Genomic DNA, 22,210 nt, shown 5'->3' with positions numbered 1-22,210 from the left:
GCACCGTTTGTTGGTGTAAACCACCATGGATAGTCAATCCTTTTGGGGGCAGGATTAATTTCCAATGAAGATACAGAAACATTCGCATGGTTGTTTCAGAGTTGGTTGAACTGTATGGACGGTGAAGCTCCAAAGGCTATTATCACAGATCAAGATAGAGCCATGAAAAATGCGATTGCGCTTATCTTTCCAAAAACCCGACACCGATTTTGCTTATGGCACATACTGAAGAAATTACCTGAAAAACTCGGTTCACATGGCGCATACAAAGATGGGTTGAAAAGTCAGTTGCTTAAATGTGTGTATGACTCTCAAACAATAGAGGAGTTTGAAAGTTGTTGGGAAGTGATGATTACAACATACAACTTGCAGGAGAATGCTTGGTTGCAGAGTTTATACGCTGAGCGTACCTATTGGGCACCAATATTCCTGAAAGAAATTTTTTGGGCTGGAATGAACACAACCCAACGAAGTGAGAGCATTAATGCTTTCTTTGACGGGTACGTTCATGCTAGGACAAACTTAAAAGAGTTTGTTGATCAATTCGATAATGCGTTGAGAAAGAAGATTGAGAATGAAAATGCAGCAGACTTTCACTCATTCAACGTCACAATTCTGTCGTCTCTATTTCTCCACTTGAGAAGATATTTCAAGCCACATATACGAACTCTAAATTTAGAGAAGTTCAAAAAGAAGTAGTGGGAATGCTTGGTGTTCTTTCAACTCTACACCGAAAAGATGGTGTTATTGCAACGTACCATATAGAAGATGAAATAGAAGTTGATGATTTCATCAAGGAGGTGACCCAAACGGTGTACTTTAATGAGGCCGAAGTTGATGTGAAGTGTTCATGTTCACTGTTCGAAATGAGAGGGATATTGTGTAGACATGCATTAGCCATTATGAGAGTTAACAAAGTGAAAAAGGTGCCAGAGAAGTATATATTAGATCGATGGAGAAATGACATTAAAATGACATACACTCTCATACGCAGTAGTTATGACTCAGTTGATGCAAGGCCAGAAGTGAGCAGATATTCGCGCATTTTGAAGGTATGCAGTCAATCTTATTTTCACGTATATTTTTTTTATTGTGGTTTGTTACATAGTCGGATTGTTCATTCTTGTTTTGTTTTGGACTTAACAAAAAATAAATAAAAAATTGAATAGGTATGCTATGACGTTGCCACAAATGCAGCGTCATGTGATGAGCATGCTGATGATATGATAGAGAAATTACATGCAATGAATATCGTCTATCGGACCAAGAAGTCACCCCAACGACCCTTGGAACATGTTGCAGATACAGCTGTCGATGCAAGTACAGTTGGTAGTTCAAAGAAAGTCTTAAGTCCCCTTGTAGTTAGAGGCAAAGGAAGACCACCATGCCTCAGGAAAAAATCAATGATTGAGAGAGTCAAACCCACGGCGAATAAGACTACTCAGAAGGGAAAACGTAAACAGGTGAAGTTATATTTCCATTATGAATCCATATAATTTTTAGCTTGTGTATTTGTTTGTTAGACATAACCTGGTTCTTTATTGATTTGTAGCCACATGGAAGAGATATCGATAGGGTTGACACGTGCAGGAATTTATTTGGGCAAACAGTTGTTGGGACTCAAGAGAGTGTTGTCATTCAGGTAGATCATGATTCTATTGTCTTACTTTTTATTCTTACTTTTGGCAATATGATTCTGACTTTTTTACTTTTTTATCTATTGCTAGCTTGCTCAAAACACTACCGAATTGTTGGATCTTAGTGAAACTCAACTTGGGGATGGGAGACAACCAGATCTGAATAAAGAGCTAGATGGGACTCAAGATCGTGGACCCGTGCAAGACTGAAGAAATACTTTCATTTCTAATTAATTTTGTTGGTGTATTTCATTCCATGGTTGGGATTTGTTTATATTAGGACTTCATTTGGTCTAATTATGGGAGGTTGGGATTTTGACTTGTAAGTGTTAATTAATACATGTAGAAGTATGTTACATGTATATGCAATGGATTCTGATATATTTTGTAATTCTGGACTGAATGATTTTCCGTGTTACATATTTGTAACATTTGTATTTCTGGCACTTAATCAAGGAATTTTGTGTCTATGAAACTTTCTTGTGGCTTTCTTTACCATACAAGAGTGTAGAAGCAGGTAGTTTTAAATGGATGCTTTCCATTTTGAAGCTTTTAATATAAGATCATTTGCAGGAGTGCCTGAGTCTGTAGTTTTGGGTTATTTATTTTGTGCTTCCATCGGTTATGCTTGCTTACTGGGTTCCAGTTATACTTGCTTACTAGACTAGGCTCCTGACAGTATATTTGTACCCTAACTGATTATCTCATATGTATGTTTTTTTTCTTTTTTCGCAGATTGAATGAGTACCACAATGGGTTAAAATCGTCAAAGAGTCGCCGGGATTTCTTCTATGCAAGATTGAGTGAAGTGCTGGTGGCAAAGGTTTGATTTATGCCTTGTGAATGATTTTTCTATTATCTTTTTTTCTTTTTGTTTTGTTTGATTGCCAATGGTTTACATTTATAAGGTATTGTAATGAGCTCTAGCTCAGATTGCACCTCCTTCAATTGCAGTAGAAAGAAAACAACAAAGTCATTGGTGATTAGGAAGCAATATGGTTTCATTGTTTTGTAATAATTATGATTAATAAACTAAATTCGGGAGTCATATTTGAAACAACCAATGTGTTTTATTCATTGGTTTTATCTTTACAGTTGGGAAAGCATCGCGTGGAACAACTGGAAAAGTTCAGATGCAACATTTTGTAATTGGCTGAGTTTTGGTAGTTACTTGTATTTTCAGTACATGAATTCAAGGGAAAGCTAATGTGATGTAACATTTTGTAATTGGCTGAGTTGAAGTTACATTTTGTTAAAGTGTATTCAAGTTATTGAAGTTATGTTACTGAGTTGTGTAATTTTTCATGTAATTTGTAAATAGTTGCTTGGCTTCTTTTTGCCAATATCTGGTATGAACCTGATGTATTAAGACAATATTTGGTATCAACCTGTTTAAAGTACTTTCATGGGAACAAATAATCTTAGAAAACACTTCCCAGCTTCATACATATATAAGTTATATACAAGGACATTTCAATTTACATCTGAAATTGTTGACATCTCAATTTCTCAACTAGTTGCTTAAGATTATACACAACAAAGGCCACAAAAGTATATACAAAGTTCCCTCTAGTAATATGGTTTCATTGTTTACAGACGCAATACAATGAAATTAATATAAAAATAATCCAACAGACACGAAGTAGTGTGCGGTCACGCCGGATGTTTGCTTGTTGCCTTTGAATGACAAGTTGGTCATTGTGAATTCCCAATTTGTACTTTACAATCTCTTCATCTCTCCTTCGAAGCTCTTCCTCATTCCTTAACAACTCATCGTCTATGTTGAAGAGTTTTTTTCCTCTTTCCTCACTGTAATTTGCCCATTTGAAATAGTTGCAGTGTGGTAATCCCTAATTATAAAGAAATAAAAGAAAAATATCAAACTTTTGTAGAAACTCAATTACACGTCAAATTTATACTTAAAAATTTCTACCTCTGTATTGTAGTTTGGACACCCAAAAAATGATCGGCCCGGATTTCTTGGCGTATTCGATGTTTTAAGTTTTGCAGGCTTCCCACAAGTGCATATTGGGTTGTTCGTCGAAATCCATGAAGAAGCTGAAGATGACATCCTAATGAAGACAATGTCAACAAATCAACCAAATGACACAAAAAACTTTGGACATTACCAACAGTTTGCACATTACCAAAACTTTGCATATAACAAGCAAAACTTTGCACATTACCGAAACTGCACATTACCAAAACTTTGCACATTACCAAAACTTTTATAAAGTTTACAAGTTACCAAAACTGCACATTACCAAAAACTTTGCATATAACAAACAAAACTTTGCAAGTTACCAAAACTGCACATTACCAAAACTGCACTTCTGGTCATTACCAAAACTGCACTTCTGGTCATTTTACGTGAGGCCTTTGTGCTGAACTGAGACTAATGCTTTCAATGATATTGGGCGTAGAGTCAAAGTTGTGGTCATGGAATTGAATCATCCTTTCAGTTTTAGGCAGTGTAGATCCTGCTCATGTTACCACTAAGGCAACTTATATTATGGTTCTAGCTTGTTCAGATTAATGTTTGCTACTAAGTAGAGAAAAACATATTCTCCTCCTTTCAATGTCTAATTATAAATATATTGGAAGAGAAATACAATAGAATAAGATCGCCTCACGATTTGTAGGTCTCACAAATGGTGTAAAAGCGTCTTAAACTAAACTATCTTATGTTGATTAGAGTGAAAATTAATTTTAATAAGCTTGGTTCTTTCAGGATACAAGGGGTTAGAAATATATAACTAAACAAGTTTTTATTTTCCTCAGTAGTGCAATAAAGAAATGAAAACTTCTACTATCAAAGGAAACCATTGTGGCTCCACAAGTTCTAGATTAAAAGAAATATAATTTCCTTTCCAACCCCGCTCCCCCCTTTTTTCTTAACTAGCCACAAGTCGGTACTAAATTGATGCAAGTTTATACCCAACAAAGCTCTCTTTTCCATACAATGGGTACCATGTTCAGATGTTCTTTGAAGTTTTTCTTACAATGGCACGCCCACCTTACATGTAAGCTGCCTATTCAGCATACAAGCAAAAACCAATTCCTGAATTACATTGTTTCAAAACAATTCATGCAAAAACATAGAATATGTAACTACATTATAAATTATATTGTTCGGTGCAATGAAATTGTCAATATTTCTTTATTCTATCTCACATCTCTAATTTGAAATGATTACAGCTGCAAGGGCATTGGATGTACTGAACTTCACCCCTTTCAATGGAAGGCCCATTAGGATTATGTATTCTCACCGTGACCCTAGCATTCGCAAAAGCGGGGCTGGAAACATATTTATTAAGGTATTCGCGTCTGATATTTGCGAGTTTCTGATCGGACCCTTCTTTTTATTTCTTAACAATGCCTTTTGGATCCTTGCTGATCTTGTATGTTTTATTTTCTCTTTGTCATTAATCTCCAGTTGTTTTGAACTTGGCAGAATTTGGATAACTCAACAAATGAACCAAAGAATACCCATTCAAATGGGGTGCCAAATGCAAATTCTGGTGGGAATGAACTCAACAAATCAACGTGAGATCACCAATCTTAAAACTAGAAAATCTGGTGGGAATGAACTCGGCAATATCTAGTCATGACTTATTTCTAATCATAAAACTAGAAAATCTTAAAAACACTCAACGTGTCTTTGAATCCAGATCAATGTGAGATCAACAATCCCTCAAGCCTACATTGAAGCATAATGAAGATAATAGTAGATAAATAATCGATGGCATAAGGGCTGTATATTAGGAAATTTTGACTGAAAATCCCTAAACAAATGAACTCAACAAATCAACCTAAATTTACTAGTTCATCCTCATAGACTGAACTCCATCACTAAACAGCTCCCCATATTTCCTCAGATGAAGCAAAAAATACGAAAAGCAAATAGAGAGAAGCAGAGAGAGAGAGAGATACCTGTACGTTGAATTGACGGAGAAGAGGGATTTGTAGGGATTAGGGCTCGGAACCAAAAATGGAATTTGATTAGGGTTAGGGTTTCGATCCAAAGAGGGAATAGGACATCTGGGTTAGGGTTTCGAACCAAAGAGGGAAGAGGACATCTGTGCTTAGGGTTAGGGTTCATAATAATCTCAAAGAAAAAAATGAAATTTGACGGAGGAGAGATCGAGAATCTACATTGCTGAAGTGAAGAGAAATAGAGAATGAAAATAGAGGCAAGAGAGAGCCTTACCGTTTCGGCGAGAATGGAGGAGCCTTTCTGTGATGGGCGAGCATGCATGAGAAGTTTGGATGCGAGAAAGGAGATGAAGGTGGGAAACGGTGCGTTGCATCATTTTGGATTTCCCCAATTCGATCCAAGTTTCTTTCCCGTCCCAAACGACTAAAATGAAACGCATCGTTTCATTAAAGTCAGTCCATGTCACACATCGGTGCGCATCGGTGCGCAAACTGCCTGCCTTTAGAGTTTTCCTTAATTAATTAGATTTATCGCATCCATGCATGACTATATATAATGGTGCTTACGCTACCTCTTAATTATACGTGATCTGCGTTACACGTTGTGGATTTCTTTTTTTCCGTGCAATAAAAAGTCAGCTAGCTATTTAACCAAAGAGTATTGAATTCAACTTGAATAATAACTCAGCTATATATATATATATATATATATATATAAATCTCTTAAATTAATTAATAAGGTTTGAAATTAAATATTCTCATACGGGATTACGTTGATAAATGAAATGTTGCACCAGACAGCTACCTCTTAAAACTGTCTGGTGCAACAAGTGAATTAGCATGGGGCCAGGCCCCAGCTGGAGAACGATGATCATGATCGTGACCTGTACAAAGTGGATGTCCTCACAAGCTGCTGGAGGAGCTGGCCTCTTTGATGCACCACCACGGCTGTACTTTGCATTGCCAAGTTGTGTTTAATTCAAAAAATTTGAGTTCGAATCCGATCGCGAGATTTTACCTACAAATTACGAAATATATATTTAATATATATGCATTTTTAAAAAAATTTGTACAATCTCTACACATTATTTTTTTTTTAAATTTTTATTATTTTTTTCTTTTATCAAATATTTAATATATGAATAATGAATAGAATAATTGAATTAATTTAAAAATAATAAACTCTATTTTTTAAAAAAATATATTAAAAAATTTTAAAAAATATAGTGTGTGGAGGTTCGGAAGGTTTTGTAGCATTGTTCTATATTTAATTATAAAAGGTGCTATGTTTATGTTATTAACCAATATATATATACACACACGGTTATTAATATATGAATGAGTTTTAATCGAATCGAGCTAACGAATCGACTCAAGCTTAAATGAGCGGACCTTAATGAACTTTAATCGAGTTTATTCGAATATGTGTTGTTTACTAATCCAACAAGTATATGTTGTCATGGGTGAATTTTTCTTTTTTACGAGTCGAGTTTGATTAGAGAGAGGGAGGATAAGGTAGGGTTGCTACATATATTATGGACAGTGTTATCCAGCGGTTACCGCTCGGCGTACTGCTAGTTTATTTTTTTTCAATAATTTTTTAATATCCCTAATTATTAAGAAAAAATATATATATACAATTTTATTAATAGTCATTTTTTTAATCATTAAATAACAAAATTAAAATAATTGAACGAATAACTTTGAAGGACTCCATTGTCATTTTTCATATATTACATATAGGTGAAAATTGAGGACTGCTAGCTAGATTAGTGATAAGTATACGTGCCCCGCCCATGTTTAGAAGTGGTAGGTATTATGTAATGTGGACGGGCCTCGTGAAAGTGCAATATTTTCACCCTTGTAGTAGTTAGTTAGGCATGCCTGCATGCATTGTAACCAGCCGGCCGCCAACAATATTGCATATGATATGATATGATATTCTCGTGTATATATATATATATATATATATATATTGATCTACCAGTCGATTCTGATCATTAATATATAATATATAATATATAATATATATACAGATCGATCATTCTTATATATGCATGCTTTTACTATAAAGTCAACGCCAAACTTGGACCACCCAAATTTAATACGCCGACGTGGCAATTAGTTGCCCTAATCGTTTTTTGTAATTAATTACATATATAATAAGCTTGTATAAATTAAGGTGCATGCATGTGTGCTTGAACGTACGTATGTCTTACCACCGATATCGAGCATCGAGTATTTTTGAAGGTCCAGTACTAGCATGCATGCAGCTGCTTTAACTTTTACTATAAGAAAAATAGACTTTTGTGATCAATTTATTGTAACTAAAAGATTATTTACAATTAATTTTAATTACAAATAATCATTTCATTGAAATTAATTGATCGTAAATAAACAATTTTATTATAATATCTCTTAATTAATTTCGACATAAAATATGGCCTGCATATAATAATTATATATATACTGATAATTTTTTTTGTCACCTTTTCTTGATCTTCTTCTGATCGATGATGATTCCACGCACATACGATAAAGGTTTCAGCTTGAGATTAAGGATTTTTTGCCGAATTTAATTAAGCGCCCAAAATAAATAAAAAAACAGACATTGACTAGGATAAAGAAAAATTCTATTTGAAAAACAATGTAAATGACGCCGATATATGCATTTTCGACACTGATAAATTTATAAGACCAAAACAATTAAAACGATATCCCATTCATATAAAAAAAGTTGTCGATATTTATTTTTGAAGTAATGCTATATACCATATTACATTCTATTTTTATTTTATTATATAAGATGTGTCATATTTATCTTTATTAAATAATAAATTATTATTTAATAATAATAAATATACCATATTATATATAATGGGATGAAAATGGGATGCGATGGCGTGGTGTATAGAATTTTCTATATTTTTGTGTCCAGTGAATTAGCGTCATTCATGTTCAGATCAAATGGAACATTAATTAGTGGAGATATAGTTTAATGCTTTTTGACGTACGTGGCCCAATATAATTGATCAGAACAAAAGCTACCGAATAATATATAGTTAAATACCAAGTTGCAAGGATTAATTAATTAATGAAGATAAAATAATGATGAAAAATTTTGACATCTTGAAACTGTATACGTCATGACCAAACGACTAATGTACATACAAAACCGGCATTACAGGCCGGGGGTCAAACTTCGATCCATCGACCTCTTGTGTTATTGTGATCTCTTGAAATAATTAACTTATTCGAAAATTTCAAAGACTATATATATCCACCACAAGTTTGTGGAGCTCCATCTTGTAAAATGGTAAGAACAAATCTAGAAAAGGGGGCGAGAGAGATTTATAAAATAAAAATAAATAAAAAAACAGAGAAATTAAGAAAGTGCCAAAACAACCCGATCGAACACAGGAAATTAATTAAAATTATACCGAAGAAAAACATGAATATTGTATGTGATAGTAGCTAGGTAGAGTTCATCATGAGGCGTGTATATATTAAACTAAATTGTATGCTATATTTTTCTTTAATTGGCTACCTACATATTCTAACTTTATTTAAGGATAATACCCAAGAAAAAAAAAATATATAAAATATTTTGGTGGGTGAAAAGATCAATACATTTAAACGAAATTGATTTAATTGTAGGACTAAATCAATTAATTTTTAAAGTGGGTTGTTCTTACATATAGAGTTTGGTGGGTGAAGGAGAATATTCAACACCAAACAGAAGAAGAAAAATCGATCGATTACTAAAATGATAGTGGAATATTGCTTTCGGTAGTCATTGGACAATATTGAATCGCACGTCTTCAATTTCATACTTCTAAAATTCCTTTCTCTTAAGAGTACAACTACAGCCACACAAAATTTTTATAAAAATAAATTTATAAATTAACATAATTTAATATAATATATTATATATACTTTATATTAAAAATAACTTTATAATTTAATATATCACATCAAATCGTATTATTTTATAAATTTATTTTTATAGAATTTATTTGTGACTAAAATATTTATCTTCTCTTAAACTTTTTTTGTTTTTTTGTTTTTAAATTTAACGAATTCTTAAAGTACTCTTTTGTTGGTGGCTTTGTTGATCAACCCGTCCCCCTCTGATCTAACAGGAGAGTTTAATGAATTCTCAAATGGAAAATAATAAATAGGTTTTAATGTAATTATTTTTTTGCTTTCTTTGATGGTCGATCTTAAATTCTGATCAAATTATAATTAGTAGCAGATCTACGCTGTGGGAGCCGAAATTCCTCCTATGGGGGAATTAGAGATGGGTTTTATTCCACGCACGTCCAAAATACCGACAATATTAATAAATGTTGAAAAAACTAAAGTACATTATCCAAAATGTTATAGATTTTATATATATTGACCCATCACGAGAAGTTGGACCATCTCGAGGGCAGGCATACGTGTATATATCTTGTCAGATCTCGTTTGTATCTCATTGGGTTCACCTACCCCAAAGAAATGCTGTGGTGGGTGGTGGTGGGCATGACTTATTCAAGCTTAACAACCCCAATGTTTTTATTAATTTTTTTTTTATTGCTTTCTTTATCCCATTGTTTTCCCCATCTCTGATATGCCTTTTAATTCCTAATCAACTTGCATGAATGTAATACAAATAATGACACGAAAGACAGAAGTTTATACTTGATTTTTAAGTACTCGGTCAAATTTCTCAATCATTCAACAGGATTAATTATATTACGTCCATGAATAGATAATTTGATTAAAGAAAAATTTTCTCATCATTTACTATTCATCATTTCACACTCTATAATTTATAAAAAAACATTACACACCCAATAAAAAAATTATAGATATGAGATATGTGATATGAACAGTTACTGATTTGTAGAAAAATTATTGATAAAATAGACAAATCTCCATTTCGTATTAAATAATGTCAATCTCGATTTTAAATTTACTATCTTTCGTCCTACTTATTAATGAAAATGTTTAGAGTTATTTATTATGTATAATGTCGACTACTTATTAAAAATGACAAAATTGAAGATAAAAATATAAAATATTTTTATTTAATTAACAGTTTGTTGATAATATGGAATGTTTTTTGTTTAAATTCAAAATGGAGTAATTAATAGTTAAGTACTGCGATGTATTTGACTCATGATCAAATTTTTGTGAATTAAGAAATGCCCTAAATATCACACGATTATAAGCTTGTGACAATCTACAATAATAATGGTACGGTGTTAGGGCTAGAACTCATGAAGAACGTTGGACTAAAAGTACTATCTGTACCCCCCTCTGTTTTATTTTTATTTTTTGGGAATCTCTCTTTTTGCTCTTTGTCGCGTGACATGCTATTAAGAGCAATGCTAGGTACAGTCTCCATTTGAGGACTGCATGTACAGGCCTAGGCTATTTTAACTTTAAAGTTTTGTAAAATTACAAAATTATCCCTTCTAAAATAATATTTTCTCTCATTTAAGTATGTGCCTGCACATGCAGTCCCCACTTCAAGACTGCAAATAGAATTTCTCTGCTATTAATAATGGTGAAGGTTTGGCACTTAAAGCACGGGTATCAATTCGACTCGTCAATCTGTTTCTGTTTCTAGTGACTTGTGTAAAAGTATCATGGGATATTTGTCTTCGAATATATAAATAGTGATTGAAGATAAATAATTTTTCATCTAACAAGTTTGATGAGAAATTGAGGAAATGACGTTGTGCTTATTGTTTAGGAACATGCCTACTCCCATACTCACCAACCCCGCCCGCGCCCGCTCGCCCTGTTCTCCTCAACGAGTTCAACCCGGCCTCGTTTATGTCGTGGACCAAAACTTCACCACGTGTTTCCATCTACCCCGTCCGAATTCGGGACGATCCGACGGCCTAGTGCAATCTTCAACTAACCCATCGGCTTACCCACCCAACACTCTTCAATGTGACAACTTACGATTCCCACTCTATATATAACGAAACACGGTTTTTGCCAAATCCTCTCAGAGGAATATTTTCACTCTCTCTGACCTGAAATATTTCCTCCCACATTTTGTCTCCTTCCTTTCTTTCTTCTTTCTTATTGGGTTCACATGCACCGATAGATCTTAGTTAAGAGCGAGTTGATCAGAAGTTTTTACCTTTCCATTTTCTTCCCCCACCAACCAATCCCAATCCGAGATCGAAGCAATGGCGTGCAATGGCAACGGTACTGCGACGAACATGTGCACAAACAGCGACCCTTTGAACTGGGGCTTGGCAGCGGAGTCACTTTCGGGCAGTCACCTTGATGAGGTGAAGCGCATGGTGGAGGAGTACCGGAAGCCGGTGGTCCGGCTAGGGGGGGAGACCCTGACCATTTCGCAGGTAGCAGCTATTGCGACCCACGACGCTGGGGTCAAGGTGGAGCTTTCCGAGGAAGCTCGAGCCGGCGTCAAGGCCAGCAGCGACTGGGTCATAAACAGCGTCAACAACGGCACCGACAGCTATGGTGTCACCACCGGTTTCGGTGCAACCTCTCATAGGAGGACCAAGCAGGGTGGTGCCCTTCAGAAGGAGCTTATCAGGTAATTAATTTTAATTATTTTTCTAAATCTAATTTGTATATATATATATATATATGTTAGTTAATTTGGATATTATATAGTTCAGCCACAAGGCTTCCATGAATGGAAGTAGGTGGCTTCTTAGTGATCTACTTAATTATCTACCTCTTACATACATGAATTAATCGTACCGTATATTATATATAGGTGGAAAAGTCCCATGCTCAACTTCTTTCATTTTCTTTCTATTTTCGTTAATCTTAGGCTCTATACTTATAAATACAATTTAATTTGATTGCCCAAAAATATAGTTGGAAATAATAGTGAGGTATTATCAGGTATTATGTGAATAATAATGAAAAAATATTAAATAATAGTAAATAATAGTAAAAAGTAGATAAAAAATAAAAAATAATAATAAAATATTATGAAAATACCTAAGAACCAAAACTAGGCTTAATTGCCATTAGCTGTTAATTTTCACTTCATTTTGATAAAACAATTAATTATCTGGCGCGTCACATCGTGTGAGCTAGGAGCTTACGAAATAGTCCTATGCTTTAACTTATAAGGAACAATGGCACAAAATAATAATTATGACAAAAAAAGAAAAAAAGAAATCACAATTACAAATTGAAATAATTACACAAATCATATCAATTTTAAGTAATTTTTTAAAAATAAACTAAACCTTTTTCTTTTCTTTTATTATTTATTTATTATTATATATATATATATATTTCTATTTCTATTTTTTGATTCACAATCGTGCTTCTATTAATATGAGATGGCGTGGAAGTGGCACATATATTATGGCCAGATTGTTACGATAGCCCAGCAAAGCAAGATTACAACCTTTTTAATTAAAAAAAAAATGAAAACCTAACGCCATAGATTATTTCAATGACTTGGTTTATATAAAGGGTTGAATTTTCAAGGTTTGACTATTAAAAAATGATTGCAATTTCTTTAAAACATTTTAAAGAGAAAGATCGTACTTTAAATAGTTGATATTTATTTTTCTGTCTTTTCGTACGTATTTATCTTTTGTGGTCAGAAATTAACTTCAATTTCGATATAGAAAGAAACAAAGATTGAAAAAACTAAAAAAGCTATTTTCTAATATATATAGCTTTATTGTATAAAGAATTTAGTGGCCGCTGTTGTAGGTTTTTGGTGGCTAGCCTCTACCCGGGGCTAAACTGGAAAATCGGCTCATTAATTCCCTTTTCAATGATCATTAGAAACATCGACCATTATTATTTATTTATTTAATTCCAGGCTATAAAAGTCATCCGCCACCCAACTAAATAGTCAAACATATTTGTGAACAAGTGGGATTTCTTAATTTATTTATTTATTTATGTCTCATTGGCATCTCTTCTATAAGAAGTTTTCTCATATATCCGGTTGTTTTTCTATTTTATGTTGGAAAATGATATGCGTTTTTGAAAACTCACTTCTCGATTTTGCGTTGACAAGTAACATGAATTAAGGCCCTGGACACATAAACGATTTTATATAATATTATCTTATTATTATAAATTTTTATATAAAATATAATAAATAATTTAATTTTTTTTAATTTTTAAATAATAATAATAATAATATTCTAACATTATTTTATTTAACTTTTATCTAAAATCATATCAATTCATCTCATTCTTCAAACAGAGCCTTAATCTTAAAAGAATATATCGAGATGCATTCCAAGAAAATTCTGGCAAAGTAAAATATTATTTATCCTTAATCTACGCTTTCAATCTTATCTTATTCTATCGATTTATTGTGAAATATTTAATTAGATGATATACTGTAGATTCATAATTATGTTTTTAATTACCAATAGATCTTTGCTAATATGTTACGATGGAACTTTGTGGTACCAGATTCTTGAACTCTGGAATCTTTGGCAATGGCACTGAATCTTGCCACACATTACCTCACTCTGCGACGAGGGCGGCGATGCTTGTGAGGATTAACACCCTCCTCCAAGGTTACTCGGGCATCAGATTTGAGGTGATGGAAGCCATAGCCAAGCTAATCAACCATAACGTTACCCCGTGCTTACCACTCCGGGGTACAATCAGTGCATCGGGCGACCTGGTTCCTCTGTCTTACATTGCTGGTCTTTTGATAGGCAGGCCTAACTCCAAGGCTGTAGGACCCAATGGAGAGTCCCTGGACGCCGCTAAGGCCTTTCAATTAGCCGGGATCGATGGCGGGTTCTTTGAGTTGCAACCCAAAGAGGGTCTGGCACTTGTGAATGGCACTGCAGTTGGATCGGGCTTAGCTTCCATAGTTCTGTTTGAGGCCAACATAGTCGCAGTTCTTTCAGAAATCTTATCAGCAATTTTTGCAGAGGTCATGCAAGGGAAACCCGAGTTCACAGACCACTTGACACATAAATTGAAGCACCATCCTGGACAGATAGAGGCAGCAGCTATAATGGAACACATTTTGGATGGAAGTGCTTATGTTAAAGCGGCTCAAAAGTTGCATGAGATTGACCCCCTCCAGAAGCCCAAACAAGACCGCTATGCCCTTCGAACCTCTCCCCAGTGGCTAGGACCACAAATTGAAGTGATCAGAATGTCAACCAGAATGATTGAGCGAGAGATCAACTCCGTGAATGATAACCCGTTGATTGATGTTTCGAGGAATAAGGCTCTGCATGGAGGGAATTTCCAAGGGACCCCCATTGGTGTTTCTATGGATAACACCCGCCTAGCCATTGCTTCAATTGGTAAACTAATGTTTGCTCAATTTTCTGAGCTTGTCAATGACTTGTACAACAACGGGTTGCCTTCCAATCTCACAGCAAGCCGCGATCCAAGCTTGGATTATGGGTTCAAAGGCGCAGAAATTGCAATGGCATCTTACTGCTCGGAACTCCAGTTCCTAGCCAATCCTGTCACCAACCATGTCCAAAGTGCGGAGCAACATAACCAAGATGTGAACTCCCTGGGTTTGATTTCCTCGAGAAAGACTGCCGAGGCAGTGGACATATTGAAGCTCATGTCTTCTACTTTCTTGGTTGCGTTATGCCAAGCCATTGATCTGAGGCATTTGGAGGAGAACTTGAAGAACACCATCAAGAACACTGTCAATCAAGTGGCCAAGAGAGTCCTTACCATGGGCTCTAATGGTGAGCTTCACCCGTCCAGATTCTGTGAAAAGGACTTGCTCCAAGTTGTCGACCGAGAGTACGTTTTTGCTTACGCTGACGACCCCTGCAGCGCAACCTATCCATTAATGCAGAAACTAAGGCAAGTCCTAGTCGAGCACGCCTTGAACAACGGCGAGAAAGAGAGGAACTTGAACACTTCCATCTTCCAAAAGATCGGAGCCTTTGAGGAGGAGCTTAAGGCCCTTTTGCCCAAGGAAGTAGAGAGTGCGAGGATCGAAGTTGAAAATGGAAAAGCGCCCATTCCTAACCAGATTAGGAACTGCAGGTCCTACCCATTATACAAGTTTGTGAGAGAAGAGCTGGGAACAGATTTGCTAACTGGTGAGAAAATTCGATCACCAGGTGAAGAATTAGACAAGGTATTCTCGGCAATGTGCGCAGGGAAGTTGATTGATCCTATGCTGGATTGTCTGAAGGAGTGGAATGGTGCTCCTCTGCCTATTAACTAAGATGCCACTTATTACCCTGAATTTGTTTCTCTTGTTTACGGTTTTGTTTTATAGTAAAATTGTTTTTACTGTCAATGTACCTGTTATATGTACTGCAAAACTGCATCCCAATGGTAGAGCTTTGTTCATTGGTTTTCACATAATCTGTGTTTGTACCTAAACTCGGTTCTGGGAAATGTACTATAGATCAAACTACTTTTAGTTCCCCTGCTATACTCTGTGTGCGCGTGTTTGTGAGAGAGAGGTGTTCGCTACCTTTCTGAATGCAGTGTTCACGGAGCCCCATTCCTTGGTATTGACATGGCATCTGGTTATGAGATCAATTGACTCAATTCAAGGAAAACCCATATCACTCATGGACATCTGCAAAATGACTAATCAAAGTTACATATGAATACCTGGCAAATGTAAGAAACATCTAAACTTTGTTCTGTAATAATAAAAACAACTACGGGCATAATGATGATCTGTAAATTTAGGATGTTGTACGAAATGCAAAAGAATAATAAACTATCTCTAAACATGAACATCTTACATGTTAAAACTTGCATAAATAATGACATCATATGCAGTCATAAAAAATACACCAAGGAATTGCAGAGGTAGTTTTGTCAACAGTGTCATTAATGGTGGGTATTAAGTCAAAACTGTGATCAGATCATAAGCCCACTAAAGCGTAGGCATATCCATGCTGACATGCATGTGGTCATCGAACCTCGCTGTCTCAATCATGATTCATGGGCGATGAACGGCAAAAGAGCAAGAGTTGCAGAAGTGCGTGAGACATTTATCGGCTCAAACTGTTGCCTATCCAGGTTGGGTCTACAGTACTGTGGACGCCGACGTGGTCGTGCAATGTCCAATAAATTAGGCTTCTGTCACAGATAAAAATCACAGGGGTGTAGAACCGCCGGATATTCGGATCCGGGTTTTAAAATAGGACGGTTATTTGTCCGGATAAATCCGAAAAAAATTCAGACGATAACGAGATGTAAACTCGAATATTCGGATTTATTACCTTATTTTTACTTTTTTTTTTAAAATATATATTTTTAAAACTTTTACAAAAGTTTTTATAGTATTTATTTTTTAAATTCAGATATCATGTTTAATACCTAAATTTTCTTAAACAAATATTTTAAGAATTCAAAAATAATTTTTTTAAATATTTTTAACAATTCAAAAGTTTTTTTTTATAGGCCGGTAGTTTTTTATTTTTTTTATACAAAATAAATAATAATAAATCAACACACACAATTCATGGATTTTACATATTACATTGTTATTTGTATCACAATTTAAAACATCAATTTACAAAAAATAAAATAAATAATAATACATTACAACAATATCAAAATGTTATTAATATTGATCTTTTCCATTCATTAATATTATTGTAGTACATATATAACATGCATGCGTGATTTTTATATTAATATCGATCTTGTCACTTGCATTCCATGCACAATGAATTTTTCGTATCAAAAAAGAGTACGTATGTCGTATCTATATATTTGAAAAGAGAATAATTTGATCAAGATAAATTTATCCGAAATATATAAAATTCATACTGTTCAATGTTTTCCACAAACATGGATGATGATCCTATCCCTTTTTTTTTTTACACCTTTAATTAATTGAAACCGATCATCTAATATAGTTAGCTAATACATCAATTACGTATTTTAACAATATTAATTGAACAATCTCCATAAATTAAATCTGTTCTCTCCTATTTGAAATTATCATCTCTAATTAACGCCAAAAGATTTTGCTGGAAAATAAAAATAAAGAAAGAAAAAAGACATAATTCATTTTTCTTTTTTGCTTTTGAATCCAAAAGAGAAGAAAAAAAAGCTTAAAATAACTCCAAGTTTTGTAATAAGAATAATCTAATTATGAAATGATATATCAAAGTATAAGTTGGATCCATCCTTATGTGCTCCATACAAACCAAAATAATCTCTTTAGAATCTAATTTTTGTTTTAAAACTTGAAAAAAATTTAAAAAAAAAAAACAACTTTTAAAAATAAGATCTGGTTACATAATTGGTTCCATAACGGGTTCATACTGGATCCGATTTCATCTTACCTGCTCGGGTCTAATCCAGACAAAAAATCGCTTGAATTCATCCAAATTTCCAAATGTCGGACCGGATGAAAATAAATAAAAAAATATATTCATCATTTCAACTCTCATCATCTTATGATGTAACATTAGATAATAAATTTATAAATAAAATATAATAAATAATTTCTAATCATCTAATATCAAATTATAAAATAATAAAATAATAATAAAAATTAAAATAATAAATAACATTACTCAAAAAAATACGCTCGGTTGCACACCCCTAGATAAAGATAGCAGTAAAGGTTAGTTATTGTAACCATTATTAGGCCAATCCTGGCATCCTGCCCCATACATTTCTACATTGGGCCAATCCTCAAAAATCTTTTTACACTTTATCAACAGAAATACACTTTTTTGTCCGTCCAAATCGATCAGAGAAAAAAAGCTGAAAGAAATAACAAAAATTCTGACTTTTACCCTGAAATATATATATATATATATATATATATATATATCCAACTTTTTTCGACAATAAAATTTGTTGTTTCTTGTTAATTTAAACACGTTAGTTGGCTTATTGTCATGAAAACAGAGCCTTCTTTTCCTTTTCTTAAATGTGGTGAGACCGTGAGCGGAAGGAGTGTGGTACCGTCCGTATCTATGAAAAAATAAGCATCTGCTTCATAAAATATCACTGCTTATGAACAAATAAATTAAAAACGAGGTCGCTATTTTTAGAGAAGAATTGATAGTCATGAAATGATCACATAAAAATAAATTTATAAATTGACATGATTTTATATAATACGTTAGATTATTTTATAATAAAAATAATTTTATAATCTAACAATACTACGTCAAATCAAATAAGTTTTTAAATTTACTTTTGTGATATCTAATAATTTTTTTTTGACTAAGTCTCATTGTTGCGAATCTCAATTAAATTAATAACCATATACTATGTGTATACTCATGCTGGTCAAAGAGTTGACACCTATGAATCTTAAGGGGATGTCGGGAAATAATTTACATATCATTTTATCTAATTTCATATCATTTGGTTATATTTTGGAGTGTAACTGATCCGGTTTAATCTATTTTGAATAAATTTTAGGATCGAATTAGCATACACCGATTTTGTATTTTCAAGAACCAACCGCACCGATTATTCTATTAAACCGGTACTTCCAATTTTACCACTTTTAATCCGGTTTTTTCGGTTTTTAATATATATTAAATCTCTAATCTCTTATACTTATATATATAAAAATATTAGTAATACACTAATACTATTAGTATTTAGTAATATTATTGGTATAGTACTATTACTATATGTTAGTCATAATATAGTAATGTATATTAATTACTAATATATTTGTCAAAAGGAATATGTTGAGAATTTATTAAGACATAAAATGTAATTAATATATATTTTATATTTAAAACATATGATTAAATAAATGTTCACGTTTAAGATTAAAATTTTATGTTATAAATTATAATATAACATTATTTTATAAAAAATACATATAATATAAAAAATATTATATATAATATTAAAAACTAATTAAAAATATATAAATATCCGAACCGATCCGGTCCTAGAAAACATAAAATTGAGACCGGACCGGTTATGACCGGTTTTTAAAGTGGAGGAACCGGCTCCAGACCGAACCAACCGATTCGGGCCAGCTTTTCAATTCTTCAGTTCATTTTTACAGCCCTAGTTCTATCTTATTTCCTTCCTAAACATCATTCAAACAAAAAAATTTTCAAATTAATTATTATAATTTTTTCAAATTAATCATTACAACTTTTTCAATTTTTCAAAAAAAAAAATTCAACTTTTCCAAATTTCAAAACAAGAATTATATTAAAAAATTATATTTTAAAAATATTTTAACTTTATAATATTTTTTATTCAATTTTTTTCCTCTCATTTCTCAAAACTCAATAAATACTTAACTCAAATTATCTCATTATTATTCATAATCTATTTTACTACTATTTACAAAATTTTCTTCTTATCTCATTCTCCAAACATCCCAAAATCTACTAGTGAATCAATGATAATAGTAAATCACATCATTTTCAAGTTTGATGAGAACACATTTTAGAAAATTGAAAAAAGTAATTATATATGTAAAATAAATTTTAGAGACTCATCACATTATATATACACACACGATCATATTCACAGATCGTAAGAAAAAAAATATCAATATTACATGAACAAGAAAAAGGAGAGATATATATCACTGAGAATAACTAACGACTGCTCTGATACCAATCTTAGAATTTATATAAATATACACAGCGGAAGAAATACCTCAAGAATAATCTGTATAGTTATTCTTCAAATGAATCCAATGTTCAAATCTCTAATTTCGCCTTCACCCAACGTGTGATTGTGCTACATAAATAAATCTAGCTAGGGATACTCAATATACTCACATTTTAAGTATTTTTACTCACAAAACAAAGAGACTTCCAAATTCAAAGATATATTACTCTGGCAAGGATGGAGGACTAATTTCAGTCCTTGCATGATAATTGTTGGCTGGCCATAAAAGGCCAACCTACGTTACGGCCATGACTCCAGGCATAATGCTTGGAGTAATGCCAGGTATAACCATCCCAAAAAGAGTAGTGGCAGGCCCCCCGCCCGCGGTTTATTACAATCTATTTGCTGATCATGTTAATGAGATGATCAACATGTGGGAAAATCGAAAACAAAAACGCAAGGCGAAAACTTGCAATCGATCTTGTCTTAGCTAGCTAGCTAGCCTGTGCGGCGAAGAATATCGAGGAAAATGTTCTCGTCGCAAGGAATGCGGAGTTTTGAACCGGTGGAAAATTCAAACTGTACTTGCTCAGCATGATCAAGCAATGCCTGAAAAAGAGGGTGCTTGAGTAAGGTAACCTCGAGTACAAATTAACCTCTTGCACTCTTCGCCAACATAGACTGCTCATGGGTAACCTTTGGGAACATCTTCAGGGATATAACGTTTGGAGTACTTCTCTTTATGCAGGCAGGACCGTATATTAATCCACTTGCCAATGTCTTCCCACATTAAGTACTCCAGAACCCGAGTGCGCGCCCGCTTTTCTACAGTTACGAAAGCATGCATAGAGGAACCTTTCCTTCTTGACAATCGTCATTAGTTGTATCTGTGTGGAGAGAGATGAGGAGATGGTGAATTATATGGAAGGACAGGCAGGGTTGGTCTATATATTGCTACGTACATGATCTAAGCGGGAACCTAATTTATCTATTTCTGGATACGGATCACGACATGATGAGGCTCATGAAGATCAAGAGAGGCAAGGATCCATGATTTTGTTGATGGATATTTGTTTAATCTATCATTGCAACTTTACACGAAAATGTACGAATGTGCACGTACGTTAGATCTCTTCAATGCATATATATATATATAGAAAGCTCGATTGGCACATGCACTCTAGCTCTTTAATTTACGTGAAGGCCGACATAGTACCCCACAGGGCGAGAGTGCTAGCTAGCTAGAAATAGAATCGGTACTGAACGTCCCCTGTAATTGTACATGCTCCCGTAACAGTAACATATTTTGGTTCAGGCATTTGTTCATACAATAACAAATTAATAGCAATTTTCTGTAACTTGGTTTCCTCAGCCGGATATTGTAAAATAAGTAGCATTTTGGTCTACTTGCGTGTCCTTCTATGTACATGTGTTCCTGTGCATGCGAGCGAGAGATCAAAATTAAAGCATGATCGTGATCATCAACTACATACATTAATATATGTTTTATAAAGTGACGTGTCATCTCATCGTTAAAAATTAAAATAAATTTAATTAAAACTTATTTATTATATTAGTCATGACAACGCCGCTTATATATATAATATAATCAAGTGGAGTTAATTTGTAAGATTTTTATAATAAAAATTTTAATATATTTAGCTAGAAGAATTTATATTAATCGGGGACCTCGATCGCTTTGATAGCAATATATATACATTAAGGGTGTGTTTGGAACTCAAACCACTCTCAACTCATTTCAATTCATCATTACAACTTTTTCAAATCCCAACACAAAATATAATAAATAATTCAACTTTTTCAAATTTTAAAATAATAATAATATTAAAAAATAATATTCTAACAATATTTTATCATCTCAACTCAACTCAACTCAACTCACTTCAACATCCAAACACAACCTAAGATCGATCTTTCTAGCAGGCTAGGCACGTACGCGCGTGTAGTGTCACTACAACAAATGTCGTCGCAATTAGAGCCTCTCACTGTTCACTTGCGCTATGTTCATTTATCCGCGCAGTTATTCAACAGTGACTTCGAATCTGACGCAAAAATGAACTTATTGCGTCGTT

At 33.5% G+C, this 22,210-nt stretch overlaps 2 protein-coding genes across 2 annotated transcripts; both read left to right on the top strand.

Moving 5' to 3' along the window:
• The first annotated feature begins 704 nt into the window (after positions 1-704).
• Positions 705-2,786, top strand: LOC118348966. The gene is made up of 6 exons (XM_035691587.1): positions 705-1,052; positions 1,170-1,463; positions 1,553-1,642; positions 1,728-1,837; positions 2,373-2,460; positions 2,733-2,786. Exons 1-6 carry the CDS (start codon positions 705-707, stop codon positions 2,784-2,786), a joined length of 984 nt encoding a protein of 327 aa, XP_035547480.1.
• An 8,780-nt stretch (positions 2,787-11,566) lies between these two features.
• Positions 11,567-15,974, top strand: LOC108997102 (phenylalanine ammonia-lyase). Its single transcript, XM_018973227.2, has 2 exons — positions 11,567-12,141; positions 14,010-15,974. Exons 1-2 carry the CDS (start codon positions 11,765-11,767, stop codon positions 15,757-15,759), a joined length of 2,127 nt encoding a protein of 708 aa, XP_018828772.1. The 5' UTR covers positions 11,567-11,764; the 3' UTR covers positions 15,760-15,974.
• Positions 15,975-22,210: the final 6,236 nt, after the last annotated feature.

This window comes from Juglans regia, chromosome 7 (assembly GCF_001411555.2).
Source record: "Juglans regia cultivar Chandler chromosome 7, Walnut 2.0, whole genome shotgun sequence".
NCBI lineage: Eukaryota > Viridiplantae > Streptophyta > Magnoliopsida > Fagales > Juglandaceae > Juglans > Juglans regia.
Note: the sequence above shows the minus strand (reverse complement) of the source record. Positions and strands in the feature narration are given on the sequence as shown.

Coding starts and splice junctions, on each gene's coding strand:
- LOC108997102 (XM_018973227.2), top strand. CDS start 11,765: ATGGCGTGCAATGGCAACGGTACTGCGACGAACATGTGCACAAACAGC. Junction 12,142..14,009: donor CTTCAGAAGGAGCTTATCAG/GTAATTAATTTT, acceptor TTGTGGTACCAG/ATTCTTGAACTCTGGAATCT.
- LOC118348966 (XM_035691587.1), top strand. CDS start 705: ATGCTTGGTGTTCTTTCAACTCTACACCGAAAAGATGGTGTTATTGCA. Junction 1,053..1,169: donor GATATTCGCGCATTTTGAAG/GTATGCAGTCAA, acceptor AAAATTGAATAG/GTATGCTATGACGTTGCCAC. Junction 1,838..2,372: donor ACTCAAGATCGTGGACCCGT/GCAAGACTGAAG, acceptor CTTTTTTCGCAG/ATTGAATGAGTACCACAATG.